The sequence below is a fragment of the Uloborus diversus genome, chromosome 3 (assembly GCF_026930045.1).
Source record: "Uloborus diversus isolate 005 chromosome 3, Udiv.v.3.1, whole genome shotgun sequence".
NCBI classification, from domain to species: domain Eukaryota; kingdom Metazoa; phylum Arthropoda; class Arachnida; order Araneae; family Uloboridae; genus Uloborus; species Uloborus diversus.
Genome location: NC_072733.1, coordinates 10,070,841 through 10,091,664, shown reverse-complemented (window position 1 = coordinate 10,091,664; position 20,824 = coordinate 10,070,841). Strand labels below are relative to the sequence as shown.

The 20,824-nt window shown below is 32.9% G+C and overlaps 1 protein-coding gene across 6 annotated transcripts in view; it reads right to left on the bottom strand.

Moving 5' to 3' along the window:
• The window catches only part of LOC129218172 (putative carbonic anhydrase-like protein 2), a 235,233-nt gene that overhangs the window by 54,757 nt on the left and 159,652 nt on the right, over nt 1-20,824 (bottom strand). For 5 of the 6 annotated variants that reach the window (XR_008580299.1, XR_008580301.1, XR_008580300.1 and 2 more), the window contains one exon: nt 6,213-6,407. The exons of the other annotated variant lie outside the window; for it this stretch is intronic. Coding sequence is in view for 2 of the 5 variants with exons in the window: in XM_054852386.1 (XP_054708361.1) it covers nt 6,213-6,407 (195 nt within the window). In the remaining 3 variants the exon portion in view is untranslated. The remainder of the gene's footprint in view (nt 1-6,212; nt 6,408-20,824) is intronic. 6 annotated transcript variants of the gene reach the window in all.

Genomic DNA, 20,824 nt, shown 5'->3' with positions numbered 1-20,824 from the left:
ATTACTTTTATTAAAACAATTTCTGCGTAATAAAAGTTGTTGTATCTTTAAGTTATTCAAATTGGCTGGATAACTTTGAATCACTCAAATAGTTCATTTTAAATGAAAATAATTATTTTTATCTTAATTTTGAGTAGTATATATTATTTTAGAAATGTTTCTTCCATTTTATACCAACAAATACAATGAAACTGTTAAAATGTGAGTGGGGCAGTTCAAAAAAGAGAAGTTGGGTCTCAAAGTTAGCCGAATGACCTGTACTGCTTTTCTTCTCCTTAAAAAATTTGTACATATTTTCTCTCGGCCACTTTGCTTATAAAGGGTGTCCCAAAATTAATGCAAGATTTGAATTTGCCGCCATTTTTGCAATAAATGGTTGGCAACCCTGAAAAAAGAACAATTTGACAGCTGAGAGTTTAGGGTAATCAAAAATGGAGCGTTATACGATACAATGACGCGCTTTCGTTATTGAACAATTGTTTCAAAAATAATGAAAGTTGAGGCTGGTCAAGCAGTTACTGTTATTGGCGCTCGGTATCGCAACACTGTAATGCACGGGGGTTGTGGGCTTATTGACATAGACCTTTGAATTCAAATAACCCCATAAGAAGAAATTTAAAAATGTTAAATCACACGATCTAGGGTGCCAATTCTGATCACCGAAATGAGAGAATTCGCGACCAAGAAATGCATCATGCAGTAATTGAAATGTTTCACTCTCCCTCTCTAGCTGTATGGTACAATAACACCCCATTTTTACTAACCCTAAACTCTCAACTGTCAAATTGTTCTTTTTTCAAGGCTGCCAACAATTTATGGAAAAAATGGTGGCAAATTCAAATCTTGGGTTAATTTTGGGACACCCTTTATTTTCTAAAAAGAAATTTTTTTTTCTTCTGTGACCCTTTTTTTAAATTCCTCGTGGCTTCTTTTTCTTGTCCTTTTTCACTCTCCCATCTTTTTATTATCTTTCACTCTTTTATCTTATTTTTTTTTCATCTTTTTCATCATTTTTTTTTCTTTCTCACCTTTCTTTATTTTAAATGTCAGATTGGCTTTTTTCTCACAATAAAGTTGCTAAGATAAAAGACCCAATTTCATGTGCTTCTACAGCTTGTACAGCTGACTTCATTGATAAACATGCCGACTGTTGTCTATTTGTCTTTCTAGCCTAATTTTGTTCTGTAATAAGCCATCAAATTTATTTATTCAGAATCGATAATGTAAAAGAAAATGTAGTGAAAGGGAACGAGATAATATCCTACTTTATCCGATAGTCATATGTTCGTCTTGATACTTTCTCCGAGGAATATGGAATCGGTTTTATGCCAAAAATACATCCAACGACAACTACTTTAAGAATTCATCTTACATTACATTATAATTCTTTAAAAATCTTGGCTAACTCATGTGGAAAATATTTAACAGTTTCAAAAATAACATGAAGGTTGCAACGATTGCAAAAGAATCTGTACAGCATTTTCGAACTAAATATAAATGTCTGTATTTGTTTACTTACCGATAGATAATAAGAAGAGATAATAAAGGAAAATTTGTTTAACCATTGAAACCTGTGAAAAATATTTTCTTTTGCTATTTATTATTTTTAAAATAAAAAAATTCTCAAAAGGATCTATTTAAAAAACATTTTTTTATAAGTCATGATCGTGTTATTCGTAAGTCTGGATCGTGAATATAGTTCCCCCCGTCCTTCCTCCCCAAAAAAAGGTGAAATCAAAAACTTAAATCCGGAAATGTGGTATTTTAACACAAAAATCCTAAAATTAACATGATGCTTGAGAGCCAAATTGAGTAATTTTTGAGTTATTTAATATAGATAAAAATATTTGATGCAAAAGTTTTTATAAGAAGAGATTATAAATATAATTCATTTTGTTCTTTATTGTCTGAAAAAAAATGTTTTACTAAAGTTTCTAAAGTTGTAGGCTTTTAAAATGGTTAAAAAATCTTGATCTAACTGAAGGAACGTCGAGAATATAAAAATATTTTTTTAAAAATTGTTTGTTTTCGATTCGTTAGAGCAAGAAAATGAAAATCTAAGTATGAAAATTTGGATTATTATAATTTTACGTAAAAATGCTTGACAACTAAGAGGAATTATTCAACGTAAAATAGGCTTCCCTCACAAAATATGGTCACATTGTTTTTTTTTTTCGTAAAGAAAACTTAAATTTCGCTATCGTTTTGAAATTTTAAATGTATGTCTAGAAGTCATTAATAATCTAGTATAAAAGTATACAAAGAATATTAGGTTAAAACCCTGATAATATAGATAAAAATATTAATTAAAGCACAGTGAAAGCATACATTATATAAAAAAATCTGGATATCTGTTTCACTTAAACGGGAGAAATGTCCAAGAACTAAAACGAGTTTCTTAAAATGATAGTATTCATTTTGTATTTTGTTGCACCAAAACTTTTTCAGAAGGAAGAAAAGGGGAAAAAAAAAGAAGCAGAGACCACGATTAGCTTAGCATTTACAGCTAGCACAGAACAAATAAATTATATGCGTAATGAAAACTAAATTTCGCAAACGTTTCAAAAGTTGAAATATATTTTTGGAAGAAATTAATAACCTGTTATGTAATATACAAAATATCTCGGGTTGAAAACCGGAGAATACATTTAGAAACATTGATTTCAGCAGTGAAATCAAAATTTAAAAATCTGGAGTAGTGTTTTACTATAAAACTCCTAAAATGAGAAAAATGCTTTGAGAACTAAAGTGAGTTTTTCTATGTGAAAGTTTTTATTGTACGACAATTTTATCTAGGCTATCCAGAGGGGAAGAAAAAGCCAGGATCTCGTGATTAGCTCAATCCGTAGCATTTACACCTAGGACATAACAATAAATTATACGCGTCCATATCCTTAATTGAAAGGCCTCGTGGTTCTTCCTCCTCCATATCTCCCAGATTTACAACTTCAACAAAAGCTCCTGCATTTACGCGGGCTTCGCTTACTCCCTTTCTCTCTTCATCTCCAACTTTCTCGATCTTCAGTTCTCGAATAGGAAAAAATCAAGAGATTGCTCAATTACTCTACGGAGGAAGGAGAGCTTGCTCTGGCAGAAGGCGACGCAGAAATGCGTCTTGATGAATTCTTGTTGAAACTAATGCATATTGCATGCTCACTTCTTGCGTCTCCTGTCGCTGGCAGAAATCGTATATCATTACAAGAACTACTTACGACAAATTATAGTCCCAGCTAATGGGATTATCGAAGATATTACTCCGGCCGTACAAAAGATCCTGAAGAACTTGAAATTTAACTTTCACGTTGTTTTCGAGGCAGTGTCTAGTAACGAAAAAATACCTTTTTGTGATTGACAAACAATATTTAATTTATAGCTTTTAATATTTTTTTTAATGTTTCATTTATTACTTTTTAATTTATCATAACTTATTGAATAAATTATGCATACCCGGGGCTCATAACAGTTGGAAATTACTAAAATATTACGTTTAACACTTTAAAAGAATGACTTTCAAATCGTTTTTATATTAACTAATAACTTTTATTTTACATCCAGAGGGTGGTCAAATAATTATACTCAAAGAAACTTTTCTGTAGTTTTCTTGTTTCTTATTGTTTTTACATAGTTTTATTATTTGAACACATTTTAAAGTTTATTTAAAATATGAATTAAACGTATTAAACGTATAGTACCTTCTGATCGATACTATAAGTAGGCAAAAGAATAATTTAATATTTAGCAACTCCGCCTTTTGCTGCTATCACGACTTGGTTGCGGCGTAGTATGATTTCAATGCATGATATGGCTACTTGAGTTACCTAGTATTATATTTATATTTGTTAATTTGTTCCTACAATCACAATCACCAGAAGAAGCTCGTAACTTGAAATATTAACGATCACTGACACTGACGTCTGTCACATTAAAAAATAAAATAAAAATAAAGTTTCCAGAATAAACTTAAAATTTTTAAAAAACTTTAGGATGTGTTCAAATGATAAAACTATGTAACAACACCAAATAAGAATAAAAAATACAGAAAATGTTGTTTGAGTACAATAATTTAGCCACCCTCTGTAAAATAAATACATTTTGATTTTAGAAAAATGTTACAACTACACAAATGGTACATTTCAAATAATTGATATTTAAGCTAGCTGAGGGAGAAAATAAGTTGATGGTAAAAAATCGAAGTTGAATTTTTTTTTTTTTTAAAGCTCTAAACGAACTTTTTACGTCTAATCAGATATACTAAAAGATCGGATCCCTTTACGACCCGAATTAGACTCATATATAATCAAGGGACCTTAAGAAACATTGCCAGCGTAGTTAAAAGAATATTGCTCATTACTGTGCAACAATTAATTGAAAACTTAATTTTTTTATGCGATAAACTTCTTCTGAATGTTATTTGTTCAAATTATCTCTTACAACGCGAAGCAAGAATTTGGAAAGCTTATTTAAAAACATAAATAAAAGGCTCATGCCTGTTTCAGTTTATTGCATTGTTTTATTTTGAATGTTAAAAGTAAGTTATAAACTGCTTGATATTCGTCTTTTTTTTTCATTTCGAAAATATTATGACATTTAGCTGCAAATTGTGAACCAAACATTTTTTGCATTCAATTGGAATTGATATACTGAATTTTTAGCGATGTTATTATTTTTCTTCTTTGAAGAAAAGTTGTTATTAGATTAAGAAAAACCCTGTAAGTGCGCAAAATATGCAGTTTTTGCATTATTTTTAAAAATAGGATTTCAGAAAAATTAGACATACACTTCTAAACACATCATGGTTTGGTTACCTTTTAGCTAGTGAATTCATTCAAATTTTCATATTTTGTTTTGCGCACAAATCTATCACCGAGCTTAACAAAAATGAAGATAACTCGATAAACTACATTGGTTGGCTGAAGCTGCGTAACAAAATACATATTTAAACTTCCATAAATATTTTTTCACCCCAAAAAAAGAACTGGTTAAGTTCTTAAGAAACAAAGTGTACAGATTTGGGTTGCAGAAAGTGAAATATTGTCCCTAGAAGTAACAATGTGTGAAAAAAAAAGGTTAGATTTATTGCTCTTTGATGTTTACTGATGAAAAAAAAACTACTTTCTGAAGATCTAAGGTAAATGTACCGATAATGGGCCATGCACTTATAATAAGTCACCTGTTTTGATTGGTAAAGATCAAACTTATAGGATATTTATAGAAACATGGGATGATGATTGGTTCAAACCTTTCCCTTCAAATATGCAAAAAAAAAAAAAAAGTTATCCTTTGTTATTTTAGGTATAGACGTTTGTTTCTCTAAAGTCGGGTTAACAGCTATTTTTTACCAACTCCACCAGATTTTCTAAGAAGTAAGTCTTACTTCTAGATGTAATTTTCCAAGAGATATCGTTTTTAAAGGATGTGTTTTCCCCTTTAATTGCCTATTTAAGAGTAAGTGGATGATGCTTATAAAACATGAAATATGTGTTTAAATGGTGGTCCATTTTATGTTTCTGTATTGTTCAATTGCTTCATTGATGGGAATGTTAGCCTATCACTGGAACATAAAAACATTTTTAGTTTGATATTTTGCTGTTTATTATATACTTTGATTAAACTTTCCCATCTTTTAATTTGAACGTTTTATTTGATAACCAGAATCAGTAGTGAACACAATGGCCCATTATTGATACATTTGGGGGGGGGGGGGTGTCCCAGTATTCGTACACTTATGACTAATTACTAATAAAACGAAGTGTTTCCTTTTAAAAAATGCAAAGTTAATTTTTTGCAGCTTGTACGTATTTATTATTTAAATACAATGAAAATAAATCTATTTTTTGGAATAACTATACGTATTTAAGTGGCTGAATTTACTGTGTGTGAATGGGGGGGGGGGGGTGTCATTACTGCTACTTCGATGCAATTATTGGAACATATTGAAAGTTAAGATGTATTATTATTTTTTAAAATTAAAGTATATTTTTAACGATTTCATGCATTAATAATAATGCATAGTTTCAAACTATGACAGATAAAAAATCTTATGAAAAAACTCTTGAAAACTTTTATTTTAACTAACTTAAAGTCTTTTAGCTGCCCATTATTGGTACATTTACCTTACCTTTTATCTTTTGAGGCCTGAAGAGGTCAGAAAATCCGACTAAGTTTTCATACATTAATCATTTGAAAGGAAAAGAACACAATGTGCTACTTACCTCTGCTGGAAATGAATATCCAGCTAGCGTATGCTCAGACCCTCTATCATCTGATCTTCCATAGTGTAAGTGAATTTCTTCGAAACGGTATCTGTAGGATAATGGACCTTCAGTAATATTGACCACAGTCTCTGGATCGTAAGATTCGGAACGAAATATTACGCTGTGTCCTGTGTTCATGATAGTTCCACTCACCTGTTCAACACATGTTTAAAGGCAATTGTCAGAAATTTTACTGCTGGTGAATTCCAGGAAAAAGGACACATGACACTTGAATTTTAAAAATTAATATTCTGTCACTTGCCATATACCATTCTCTTCAGAAATAAATGAATTTCTTGAATTTTAGCCTGTTTTCCCTCCATAGTTTGCTGACTTTCAGAAAATCAAGTTTTCTCTTTGTGTTTTTACAGAGCAAAAAATTTCTCTTTTTTGTTACATACTGTAATTTCAATACACTTATTATCAGAATATAATATTTAGGTTAACTTTTATCTTTTGAATGTCTAGTTAAAGCTTTTGTTAAGTAATTTAAAATTTCTTTATTTTTCAACCATGAAATAGGTCTATTCCTAAGGTGACAATTTGATGTCCTTCCGTTACCAAAATACTACATCTCAGTTAGTTCACCAAGAACCTATTGGGTATAGAAACTAATGTTTTTTTAAATGCAAAACAGAATTATGTCCCTTATCAATGAGGCATAGTTATAATTTCACTTGATATTTAATTTATATGGTTTTTAATGGTAACGGAAGGACAAAAAAAAATGGTAACGGAAGGAAATTTATCTATAAGTTAATATAGAGTAAAATTTTAGAATGCTAATAGAAAACAAACTATTATTTAAAGTTAGTAACCACATTTAAAACATATACAGTGGCTTCCAAAAGTGTTCGTACACTTTGAAATTTTTTAGTAAAACCAAAATAACGCGAAACTGAATTCAAATACGAAATCCAATATTTTTTCACATCATTCGTATGTCATTCTAAATACAACCCAGTAGTTTTTTCAAAACATTGACGGATCTTCTTTTTGAAATGGGTCAAAAACGAAAGGACAGAGAAATAACACACCACAAAAGTCATCGTACACTCAAATACTTTTGAATAAATTCACGATTAAAATTGTCATATGCCGTTTATTTAATATTTTTGCATTGTGTTGACCCTTAAAAGTCATTCGGCTTTAATTTTTTGTTTTTTTATTTCTTAACTAGCCGCCTGCGGCGACCAGCTGGTCCACCTTTTTACACAATTCACCTTTTTGCGCCAGGGTTGTCGCCTTCGGCGGCTGATTAGACAATTTAGCGACGGTATTAATCAATGTTTTTCTCTATATATCAATATTATCATTCGCCTTTTTACGCCAACGTTGGCTTCTTCGGCGGCTGCTTAAATAAATTTTGTGTTAAATAAAGTATTTTCTAGATCTATCTCCCGTTATGTCCTTTGTAATATTTTTAAAGGGGGGGGGGAGCACAAAGGGACTCTTCATGCAAATTTTGTCGGAAAATAACAAAAAGCACTTCCACTTTTATGTGAAAGCATTGTTTTTTCAAAGTCATGGTGTGTGTTTGTGTGTGGGGGGGGGGGGGTCATTGATCCCCCGTTGAAATTCCTCTATTTCTTACTGTCCATCTACTGTATCCACCTCTACATTTGTCCATATATAGTCCCTCTTTCTCTCTATCTATCTATCTATACGATCCATGCATATCTACCTCTGATAGTAATCAACAATCCTTTTCTATGTAAAAAAATAAAAAAAAAAAAAAAAAAAAAATTTTTTTGCTTTTTAATATCATCTCTCTATCTACCAAACCTAACCACCAATCCCTACAAAAATCATGCTAAATACCGCGGGCTTTATTTATTTACTTAAAATTGCAAGCAAAAAAAGGCTCTAAGTAAGTACCCATAAATATAGCAAAACGTCCAGAAAAAAAAAAAAAAAAAAAAAACAAAGAAGTTGGGAAAATAAGGATATGAAATCTTTGAACGTTGGAAAAAAAAATGAAGAGAAAGCAAACGATTTCAGTTAGGTCACGTGATTCGGAAGTGCGGAACTCAGCCGGCAATGCTTACAGGTCGCGTCGTGTTCTGCATTTAAAAAATTGTAATAAACAAAACTTTTGCGTATTTTTAAAAAACTTTTTTCTTCTGAAAGGGGCGGAATATTTTTACTATTACCAACTAAAATTTTGGAATTGAGGGCTCAATACTTTTTGCAGGATGGGTTTCGAAAAAAACTAAACCCAGAAAAAAATGCGAAATAAAGGTTTTTTAAAAAATTTATAAAAAAATACAAAAATTGCTCTACCTTCAAAATTTTTTCATTCATCATATTTAAAATTAAATTTCCTACACTATAGTACAAAAAATATTTGTGTGGTGCGATTGGTTCGGGGTCTGTGAGGTAAAAAGTACTAAAAAGTGCAAAAAAACGCATAAAACATTAAATAACTTTTTTTCTAATTAAAATATCAAAAATCGAAGCCCGAGGTGCACAACTTCAGCAAAAACTACACCTGTATACCAAATTTCATCTTTCTAGGCCTTACCGTTTTCCCAGGATGCGCGCCACACACACACACACAAACATCTTATTTTATTATATGTAATAGATATTGTGCTTATTACTTTAAAATGGCTGGTATTCGTAAAAAAAAAACAGCAAACACCATTCGAAATTTCATTTTTTTCCTCACGGTACCGGTAAATTGGTTTAAAATGTCTCAAAATTAGATAATTTATACCATTCCATAATAAAGTGCTAGATAAAATGCTTTAAAGAAAAGACTCGGACCGAAAACAAGGTAAGAAAAGGTCAGTTGGCAAAGTTAACAAAGCGTGATCGGAGATTTCGATACATGTTTCTTCAGAGTTAAACGAAAAATATTACATTTAATTTTCACCTAAAATTGTTCACCAAGTTCTCTGATTAGCATGATTAAATGGGACCTCTTCCCGCAGAAATTTTCTTGGTCGCGCGAAAAACAAAAAGTTTACGCTTTTCGTCACAAAATCAATGATAAATAAGCTCAAAACGTTTTAAAATTACAGCTTACTTACAAATAAAAATGAATTCAACATTTTTGGTTAAAGTGTTGTATTACTGTAAGTAGAAGAAAAAATTTGGAACTTCATCTTAAAAACTTAGTTGGATCAGTTAATCCGGACGGTGGAGGTGTTATAGTCTGAGGGTGCATATCAGCATCAGGACTTGGTAGTTGGGAATTTTTTGATAAAATAATGAATCATGCCGTTCCTTTAAATATTTTAAAACCGAATTTTGAACTTTTAGCCAAAAATTTGGTTATTGGAAACAACTTTGTTTTTTATCAAGAAAAAAATTTTGAAAAAAAAAAAAAAAAACCGACTTCAAAATTGCTCTAAAAAGTGAAAAATAATTTTATTCTTTAAACACCATCGATAATGCTTTTAAACATAATTTTATGAAGTTGGCGCAAAAACAAAACGTAAAATCCAGTGTAACCATGCTTCGTTCATATTTTTTTTCAGAAAAGCATCCAAAGTTACGAACGAAACATTTATATCGTTATTCAAATATGCTGTCATCAATGCATAATGTATGTGATAGTGAAGAAACTGGGCCTGGTTAAATTTATAGTTGTATTTGAGTTATGCCTGTGAATGATTTTATCTATCGTTTTTGCGCCAACTTCAAAAATTATGTTTAAAAGCATTATCGATGGTGTTTAAAGAATAAAATTAATTTTTCACTTTTTAGAGCAATTTTGAAGTCGGTTCTATTTTTTTTTCAAATTTTTTTTATTTTATTCTTTTTAGTGTAAATGTAGGTATTTCAGAAATAGTAAGAAGTTACCATCACGAAACTTCACATTTTTTTTTTTTAAAAATGCTACATACTAAAAAAAAAAAAACTATTAACACGCGTTAAACTTTAAGCGATTGGCACTAAAAACTTATCTTTGTTTCTCTCTGGAAATCATGCGTAGTTAATTTAATTATAACCATTTAAGTATTGCGTTTTTCCTAACTAATTTACATTCCACAGCATCTAAGTTGCTCATGATGCAATCCTGTATTTTCTTACTTAGCCCCGATCATCTGTTATCGGCATAGATGATAACGATAAAAATACTACAGAGTAGTTGAGGCAAACCTAATGGTAGCACTGTGAAGGCTAAGCAGATCCTAATCTCTGCATCACCTCGCTTCCAGGTTAGGTTTACCCCTACTATGGAGCAATAGCACTGAAGAAAGGAAGATTTTGATAATTCACATAGGGTTACTATAAATCAGCAGGGTTACTTAAATAAAATTATTTACGCTAAAAATGAGCCGACAGCGCCAGATTCCCCATTATCGAAACATCCCTTGAAGAAATTTGATGCTTGCTTCAGAGAAGCCTTCATTCAAAATTATCATTACAATTACTATTAATGTTACTGTTATATGGTTCCAACCTTTTACAACAATGAGTTTCATATTGTCACGTAGATGAAGATAGCGAAGACAATGTGAAAGCCAAATGAAGCGAATACTCGTTAGGCTGAACTCGAGATCTTTATTCAGAACCACGAATGAACGTTACATCTCCTTATATACAACTTGAGAAAGTGATGGAACTTTCCAGACTTGGAAAGATACAGAAATTAATAGAACATTCGAGAAAATACGGGAACAGTAGAAACGAAATTTTAGTAAAATTCACCTTGTCCTGGTCGGGATTTGAACCCGGGTCGCTCGTGTGGGAGGCGAGAATTCTACCACTGAGCCACCGTTATCCGCGGATGAAAAGTGCGAACTTCGCTACAATATTGTTTTAATCATTTAATAGGGAAATTGCATAAAATTTACTGTTTTTTGCTCATAACTTTTTTTTCTAAAGAACAAATATGGTAAAACAAAGTAATGGGACCTAAGTTGAGCCATCCCCTATCCATTAAAAAAAGAATCATCAAAATCGGTTCACTAGGTGAGACGCTATGAGTGGACAAAAAAAAAAAAAAAACATACATACGGTATGAACTGATAACCGCCTCCTTTTTGAAGTCGGTTAATAACGATAAGAAGCACACGGTTTTCATCGTTTGCGTCTAGTGCCTCGAAAATGGTCCTAAAGTTTAGAAAATACCTCCTTAATCTCCAGATTTGAACTTAATGCAACATATTTAGGGATATCTGGTTTCTAGATTACGAAAATACGACTTTGAAACGAAAATAGAGCTAGACTCAAGACTAGAGTAAGACTCAAAGTAAGTTGAACACTTACTCAGAAATTACGCAAAAAAAAAGAAAGAAAAAAGAATGAAATTTATTCCCAGGCGTTTAAAAGGTGTTGCTGATACTGTATGATATTTTACTAAATAATAACTTAATAAAAAGTTAGATTATTCAGTAATATATAGATATTTTTTAAAGTGTACGAAGATTTTTGTGAAATAAAATTTCTGGCACTTTTTGGTTTTTTATTTTTAAACAATTAAGTTTTAATATTTTTTAAAAAAATTTCATGTAGTTTTGTTAAAAAATGATCATAGATCTTATAATTAAATACCTATTCCGAAATATTAATTCTAACCAATGGATAGGGAACAATTTCGCTGAAAGTCGTAGGTGTACGAACACTTTTGGGAGTCGCTGTATAAGTAATATTTATGAAAAAAATATGTGTGTTTTCATTAAAAAAATACTTTTATTTATTTTTTTAAAAATATGTTTTGTGATTTCATTTCTTCTACTGTCCGTGATGAAAATCATGAAATCTCCACTTAAGAGTTTCTGAGCATGTGAAAATCCTTTTGGTATAACATGTTTGTGATATGACAAGCCAATTTAAGCAGAAACAATTGTTTAAAAAATTGATATTCATATTGGAACAATACAATACTGAAACTGCTTTCAGATTTGTTGCCCCAAGACACAGGAAATGACTGTTGAGAGCATTGGTTCAACCATTAAACTTACTGCGAAGAGATCAGTAAATTCAAAAATCAATTTTCAAAAAGATAGAGAATATCCATTATCATCCTGACACACAAAATATGCACTATTTGAATCCTGTAACTACTTACGTTAGGTATTGAATGAAGTGAGTATTTCAACAAATCAAAGGAGATTTCACTTCAAAATCAACAAACTTACAGTTTTAAAATGTAAATTATATTAAAAAGAAGATACAGCTGAATCAAAAACTCAAAATCATGAGAATAAGCCAAATAATTCCTAACATTTGGACAAGTTTTGTTAGTTGAATGAAAGGGAAAGACATTAAAAAAGGGCAATGTTGAACAAATACTTCATATAAAAGATGAAGGAGTAGAAATATCTTGTTTGAGAATGCATAATAATGTGGGATTAATCTTCGTATTTTCTGACAAAGAAGATACATGTTCTATAGATTATGATAAAATTATTGAGCATTTCAAGAATTCAGAGTTGTAACAGATGGCTCAGGTATTAGATTTCATTGTTTCAGACTGCTGTATTAGCTGAATAAATGTCTGTAAGTTGAAATTTGCCAAGTTAATTTTTTTCCGACTTCTTGTCCTTCTGTTACTGTTCTTCCGTTACCCTTAGCAAATACATAATTTATATGCTTAAAATAATTATTTTTTAAAACTAGAGGTGAAATTGTAATGATTAAACACCCATGTATGTGCTCTAATTTTTATAGAATTTTCCCATTTATAGTTTGACTGAACTTTTGGGAAGAACATGACTGCGTAAAAATGTCCTTCCGTTACCGCTTCTTAAATTTCATTAAAAAAAAAAGTTACTGGCAAAACATTTCTGGCTTTGGCTTTTTTAGCAACTTACTATGATGTGTATAAAAGTCCATGCATCAGTTTTTGAAAAAATATAGATTTTGATATGCTCACAGACAGAAACACATCGGTTTTTTGTTCAAACTGTCCTTCCGTTACCTCTGGAATTCACCTGTCCATCATCTACAAAATTACATTTCATAATGTTCCAATTTGCCAAATCTGCAAAGTATCTGCGCATGCAATCACAAGGAACTCTTTTAACCGATAGGGGAAAATGGGGTAAAATTGCCACCCTAAGGTTTGCAGGCCTTCTAGAAATCACAGTTTTTAGCATAAAGGAACGAAATTTTGTAAAAGTATGCACTATTTGTCTATTAATGCAAGCACAGTTTCAAAACCATAAGTGCTTTTTTTTAATTTTTTTGTAAAAAAAAGTCATTTTAAGCGAGTCTAGTCATCCCTCTCATTAATGTTGTGAAAGTGACTATTGTGCACGCCAACCTCACCTAGATCCTAAATTACCTCAAAAAATTGTATTTACTTCTTTTCATCTTCGATTTCATATATTCTAGTAATAAGCTGTTCAAAATGAAGTTTTCAACAGTTGAGTTAAATTTTGTGTGTAAAACTATCTATATTTTTTTTTCTTTACTAGTAATCAGCTATCCATATCAGCTCCAGTTTCTTATTATACTGTTTGTATCAAGCTCGTACGGAGGGAGATAGGGGGGGGGGGGTGCGGAGCCTGAAAGATTGAGAACCCCTGTTCTATATTTTTAACTAAAATGATACCGAATACTGCGACAGAAGAAATTTGATGAATGGAAAAGACCCGGGTTAAACCGGATGTTTTTTAGGAAAGGCATATTGAAAACTTTCAAAACGTGAGAATCTGGAGCTCCCCCCCCCCCGACACAAAAAGATTTCTGTTTTGTTGACACTAAGACTGAGCAAAAGAGTTGATAGAATTCATGACCGATAAAGAGCGAATTATTAAAAGATATGATTGACATTTGAATGGACTAAGTTCGTTGAAACGGAACTTCAACATACGGAACATAAAATGAAAACTTTAGTTTTAGAAATAACTTCACTTCAAAACAATGTAAGTAAAAATCCGTTTTACTTAAAAGATTATCAATCAAATTCACGTCTAAAGCAAAATTTATCATAAAAAACAATTGCTATTTGTTGTGAACGAACTGCAGTAAGATGAATTATATAGGCTCGTCCGCATTTTCAAAGTTTTTCGGAGGGGAGGGGGAGCAAAGGCTATGAATTCAATGCATTTTATAGGAAAAAATTATCAAAATACAAGCAAAAATGTATAATTGCATTATGTTGTGAAAATCCAGAGGGATCAATTGACCTCCCCCCGCCCCCTGATTGCCCAAATTACGGGCCTGTTGTAAGTAAATTGAAGTTGAGAAATTTGGGGTGTCATGAAGAAAATCATACAGCGTTCAACAAAAATATTGGTAAACGATGAATTAACTGAAATAGGGAATTAGTATCTACGTAATGCAATTTTGAAGCAAAGTCACCATTATTTTCAACAACAAATAAATTTTGATTTCCTTGAGAAGAAAACCCGAGGAATTAAATATTTGGTTATAAAAAGCAGTAATAAAGTGTTACCAACATTTGAAATAGTTAGCCTTAGTAAAATCAAACCATCAACGTAAGATGGTTTGATAAGAAAGACGATAAATCACCATTTGGTAATGACACGTTAAGTAATAGAAATTTTATTCTAAATGCAACGATGGCATGAATGTACATGTACAACACCTGTTTTCAAGAATTCTAAACTAAAATCAACATTAGAAGCAGTAAAATGATGAAACGACTCTTTTCGTCGAAAAAAGTTAAGGCACAAAATTTAAGCATTTTCTTTAGAAGAAATAACGTTAGAAAGGAATTTTTACTCAAAACAGCTAAATTGTCGCTGTGTCAATATTTTATTTTAATTACTATTTGATGAACATTAGAAAATCCATATTAAGGACGTAGTCGACTTCTGGGTATATCAACCAAGCAGTATAGAACCAGTGATCAATCTGCCGTAGCCGACTATTGGAAATGCATAAGAATTCAGTACCCAGTGGTCGGCCTCCCCTCTAAAAATTATTAAATCTAACTTTGAGTTTATTTTTTAATTAAAATGTTATGTTTGACAATCCATTAAACCAAATTTAATTTACAGCAGAACGAAAAAATGAAAGGTACTTAACGTATAAAGATGATGTGCCTTCTTAACAAAAAGATAAGCAGAATCGTAAACTAGGATGACGGGCACATCATTTAAAATAAAATAACTCGTTACTACTTAAGAAAATGTACCGACAACTTAACTGTTGTTGGATGATAATTGCAGACAGGTAAGTGAACGTGGGAATGCGTCATATCCAATTTTCAATTATTCATATAATAATATTTATAAGCAGTTTTATATCCTTGTGGCCGACTGCCGACTACTGGAGCACTTACCATATATATATATATATATATATATATATATATATATATATATATATATATATATATATATATATATATATATATGTATTAAACGAGGACACATCGGGGGTCGCGGGTTGTTTTGTTGCCAAAAAAGGTGTCGCGACGTGAAAACGTTGGGAACCACTGGTTTAGTGGTTAGGTGTTGGCCTCATACGAATTTGGTCTCAGTTCTGTATTTACGGTCAAGTGTTCAGTTGGCGTTTTTTTTTTTTTTGAGATGCAGAAATTGCTCACGCCCATACAGTATAATGAAAATCCTGTGAGTGCCTGTTTTGCTAAATTAAGTCTCGACAAAACTGGAATACTCATACAATTTGCATAATAAAAGCACAGGGGCCTTCACCTGGAAAGAAACGACGCAATATTTTTCTGTGCCATTGGCATCCGGCTCTTATGATCAAGAAATTGCACTAGTTGTGTAAAAGGAGAGGTGCTATATGCAGGTGCTATATTCAGGTTTTGAAAGAAAAAAGAGGTTTAACCGCTCAATGATAAGTGATTGAAACCAGTTGGCAATACCTTGCGTGGAACGTCTTCCTGAGGCAATTTCTCAGAAATAAATTCCCAGGGAGCATCATAGCATAAAATACTTTAGCCTGAAAGCTCACCACACGAGTGTAGTTGAATGACGCACGTTAGAATATTTTCAACTTCTTACCTCGACAGACACGTGTATGTACAGGGGCTAGTTTTTTTAAGATCCGAACGGTAGCGAAAAAAACCTACCGTGAAAATCCGACTTCACTGCCCGCAAATATGTGGCTCAGGGGTTTGGGTCTCGACTATACCCGTCTGCCAAGCCAGGTCGTAGTTGTGAGTTCTGAGCGAACAGTAAGAATGTAAACATACCTCGAACAATAGAAGCCCCCACAAAGTATGAATTTCATGCTGTTATTCAATTTTTTCTTGAAAAGCGTTGTAATTCAGCAGAAACATTTCGACAAATGAGCAATGTTTACGGGGAAACTTTCATGAGCAACAGCATCATGCGATGGTGTTGAAACTTTGAAGAAGGACGCAGAGAAGTTGCTCTTACAAGCTGTTAGACCATCTTAGTTTGGAGCTGGCTCCAAACGATGTACATCCATTTGCTCGCAAAAAAGTTTGACACAGAAGACAAATGTTTGGAGCATACCAGCGTCGAGTAATCTGGCTGTAAGATCAGATCACTACCTTGTATGACAAGATTTTGGAAAGTTGGTGCCACGTTATGACAAATGTCTCAACCAGAACGGTGTAAAACAAAAGCCGGATGATAAATCTAAACATTCGAAATAAAAATTTTTATTTTCATTGAGTTTTTTTATTTCATGATCCATCAAACCTGGAAAAGAAATAGCCCTCGTATATCAATGCCGCTGGGATAGTTTTAGCACTTACACGTTTGAGCATTCATTTATGGTCATTTATTTACCAATGTAAAATATGTACGCATACTTCGATAAACTCAATTGCTCCATCCTACTTCGTTTTTTACTTCCTTTTACAAAAAAGGAAGTATTGTATTCGCAAAAAAAATTTTCACTCAAAAATCGACCTTAATTTCCATTTTTCTCACCCAAAAATGAATGTTGAGTTTTTTTTCAGCCCGACCACACGTACATATGTACCTAAAAACGTATAGACGCCCGAAATATCCATTTTGACGTTTTCCGAGTTAATTACAGCGAGTTTTCTCGTGACGTCTGTATGTACGTATGTATGTGCGTATGTGTGTATGTATCTCGCGTAACTCAAAAACGGTATGTCCTAGAAAGTTGAAATTTGGTACGTAGACTCCTAGTGGGGTCTAGTTGTGCACCTTCCTTTTTGGTTGCATTCGAATGTTCGTAAGGGGTCTTTTGCCCCATTTTCAGGGGAAATCATTGTTAATTTCGATGTAAACTCAAGTGGTGTTATAATTTGGCGAACACTTGGCGATATATCGCCAGTCTTTTGGTCGCCAAGTTTTGTCGCCAACTTGGCGACAAATTTGGCGATTTTTTTTAAAAATCGGGTTTCAATGTGGTCGTTGTTGGTGATATTTAGAGAGTTAACTCTTGAATCACACATCAGCTCGTTTACGTCAACTTTTCGTAAAAGTAAAACAAAACAAATGATTTAAAAAAAGCTCAGTGCATCAAAAATATAGATACAAAGAAGAAAAATTATATAATAATTATAATAATTATAATAATAATATTAATAATGATGAAAAAAAAACATGTTTTTCTGACATGGGGAACAGTGGTTTGTTATTCAGTTGGTTCTCGAACTTTTCTTTGCTTAATTTAGCAGAAAAGATCTCTATCAGGTAGAGTCGATTGCATATTAAATTTTTTCAGTTGAATGATTCTTCGCTAAATTTTGAGCAGTTCGAAAAAACGTTCGGTGGGAAAATTGAATTTGTACAGGGTTGTCCAAATTAAAGTTCCCCAACTCAGAGGCCTGTGCAGGATGTTCTATGGGTCATAATGTGATGAAATTTTGGAAACAGACAATTCAGATCATGCGCTCGTGATTTATTAAAAAAAAAAAAGTACCTGAAGTTGCCGATAGGTGGCGTTGCAGATAAACAAGACATTCTATAGATGTTCTATATGTCTGCCGTGGTTCTCCACAACTTTTTCCATACGTAAAGCAGTGTGTTCCACAGCGGAACGCAATAAGTGCACATTAATACCACGCACATTCTGAATAATTGAGTCTTTCAGATCTGCCAAGGTTGCTGGATTTTCTCGGTAGACTTGATCTTTTAAAAATCCCAATAACCAAAAGTCGCATGGGGTGAGATCAGGCGAGCGAGGAGGCCAAGCTGTTGGGAAACAGCGGCTGATCCCACGTGCATCAGTGAAAGTTGCCCGTAACACCTGTTGAACGCCCAGAAGAATATGGGGAGGTGCACCATCCTGCATAAATATCGTGTCCTGGAGGTGGCCACGTTGTTGCAGTTCAGGAATCACAAACGTTGTCAACATGTCCTGATATCGTCTTCCTGTGACAGAGCAGGTTTCGAATCCTCTTGGAGTCACTCTTCAAAAAAATAAGGCCCAATGATGAATGTTGCAGTGAAACGCACCATACTGTAACTTTTGCAGGGTGCAAGGGCACTTGATGAATTGCTCGCGGGTTTTCACTTGCCCAAATGCGGCAGTTGTGCGCATTCACTTGACCATTCAGGTGAAAATGGGCCTCATCCGTCCAAAGGATATTCCACGGCCAAGCAGCATCGACTTCCATTCTGGCAAGGAACTGCAGCGCAAATGTTTCCCGAACCACAGGGTCCCCGTCCGACAGCTGATGAAGACTGGATTTTGTAAGGAAAATAGTGTAGGATTCGACGCATCACACGCCAGACGGTCGTATAGGGCATATCCACAGCACGAGAAACACGTGGCACACTGACAACACCATGTGGTGATTGTCTAGTGGTATCCACGACCGCCAAAGCAACGTCTTCTACGCGTGCAGAATCCACAGCATGGCGTCCTCTACCTGGCAAAATTCCCAGTTGTCCAGATCTTTCGAACTTCCTCATCATCTCTCTTAAAGCGCGTGGTGACATCGGTCCTCGGCGCATGTTCTTCAGCCGACGGAATGCTCTTAAAGCAGCACATGAGTTCTCGACATTCTGGTAAAAAAGTTTGACCAGTAGAGCTTTGTCTTTCAAAGTCACCATTGTGTACCAGCGAGGTTGAAAATAACTGCCTGTGCAGCTCCTGTCTTCCACCTTCCACTTTTGTAGGGTTCATCTTTTGCATCCGTTGCGCAGAAGCTTTATTTCTGCAAATCACGTTGTTAAAATATGCAAATTTCCCAATTACTTGTGTTACAGCGCCATCTATTGGCAACTTTTAGTACTATTTTTTTTAAATAAATTACGAGCGCATGATCTGAAGTGTCTGTTTCCAAAATTTCATCACATTATGACCTATAGAACATCTTGCACAGGCCTCAGAGTTGGGGAACTTTAATTTGGACAACCTTGTACTTTCGAATCATAATATTAATAATAATAATACTAGTTGACCCGTGTGCTAGAAGTGCTCGAAGTTTGTAGCCCTGCCATAAAAGTACTAGCATGTAAACATAATCGCCAGGTAGAAAATTATTCGATTCAGCAATTCACAAACTAATTGAGATATCGACTTAAAAATGAAAACTTTCAGAGCTCTGTGTGATTAATGGGTGTATGAACGTTTAAAGAAATTATCTGATTTTTTTTAAAGACTTATTAACTATTGCATTTTTGTTAGTCAACTGGGCAAGAAAAATCAAGTATGAAAATCTTAGCTCAAAAGGTGCTGAAAAAATCAAAATCAACCAATATCAGCCCGAAATTTAGTTTTAAGTATATGTAAACTTTATAGAGCTTTCATATTAAAAGGTTTAAGCAAAGTAAAAAATCTAGAAGTGTTTTCATTTTTAAAATTCGATAAACTATTCCGTAGCGATACTGCAGTAGAACCTCGTTTACCCGGATCACCGGTTAATCTGGATGGAATTTGAAGACTTGTTTTTTTTTTTTCTAATTTTATGTTTAAAAATCATACTTTTTTAAATTATGATAGCTAGAACGTAGGTATAAGTACGTCAATCATTCGCTTTTTTGTTTGTTATCTATTGATCGTGAAGCGTTTTCGTGTCCGTGCTCCTATCAACCATCTTTCACGTGAAAAATGATCTAATTACATAATTTTTAATGCCTTCTATGCAACTCTGCGTAAGTGTGTTAAAAAGCATAATTTTTTATTAGAATGAATGGTGAGTTCACCAATTTAATTTTTTTTCTAATTTTCCACTTTACTTTTATCCGGATTTTCGATTACCTGGAGTGCCTTGGTCTTAGTTAGTTCAGATAATCGAGGTTGTGCTCTGCTTTCACTGCTATTGCTCTACCCGAGTTGGCAGTTTAGGTCTGCCTTTAACAGCTCAAGCAAAAGTTTGCAATCGGATCAACCAAATTCATTGAAAATCCTGTTTGTTTAAGCGTAATTTTCCAAAATTTCAAAACTATTTTAAGAAAAATTTCTTGCTACTACTTAACAATAATCTTTACCTTAAAATTTTGACGCTAAATACTTATAAGTGTAAATGTTGCTTTGTAGGTTATATTAAAAGATGGTAGTTAGAATACGGGATGTAGGTTGCTCAGATCCGGAAAAAATACTTTATTTTTTAATGAAGTATAGTCTTCTTGCTTTGGTTTTGTATTTCGAAAAGATAGTTATGTTCAAAGAAGCACAAAAAATTTCAAAACCTTGAACTGAGGAATTCAGCCGTAAACTGCCTTTAGCACTAGACAGTTCTGTCAGCTGTAGCTGATATTCTGAAAATAATATGTTTG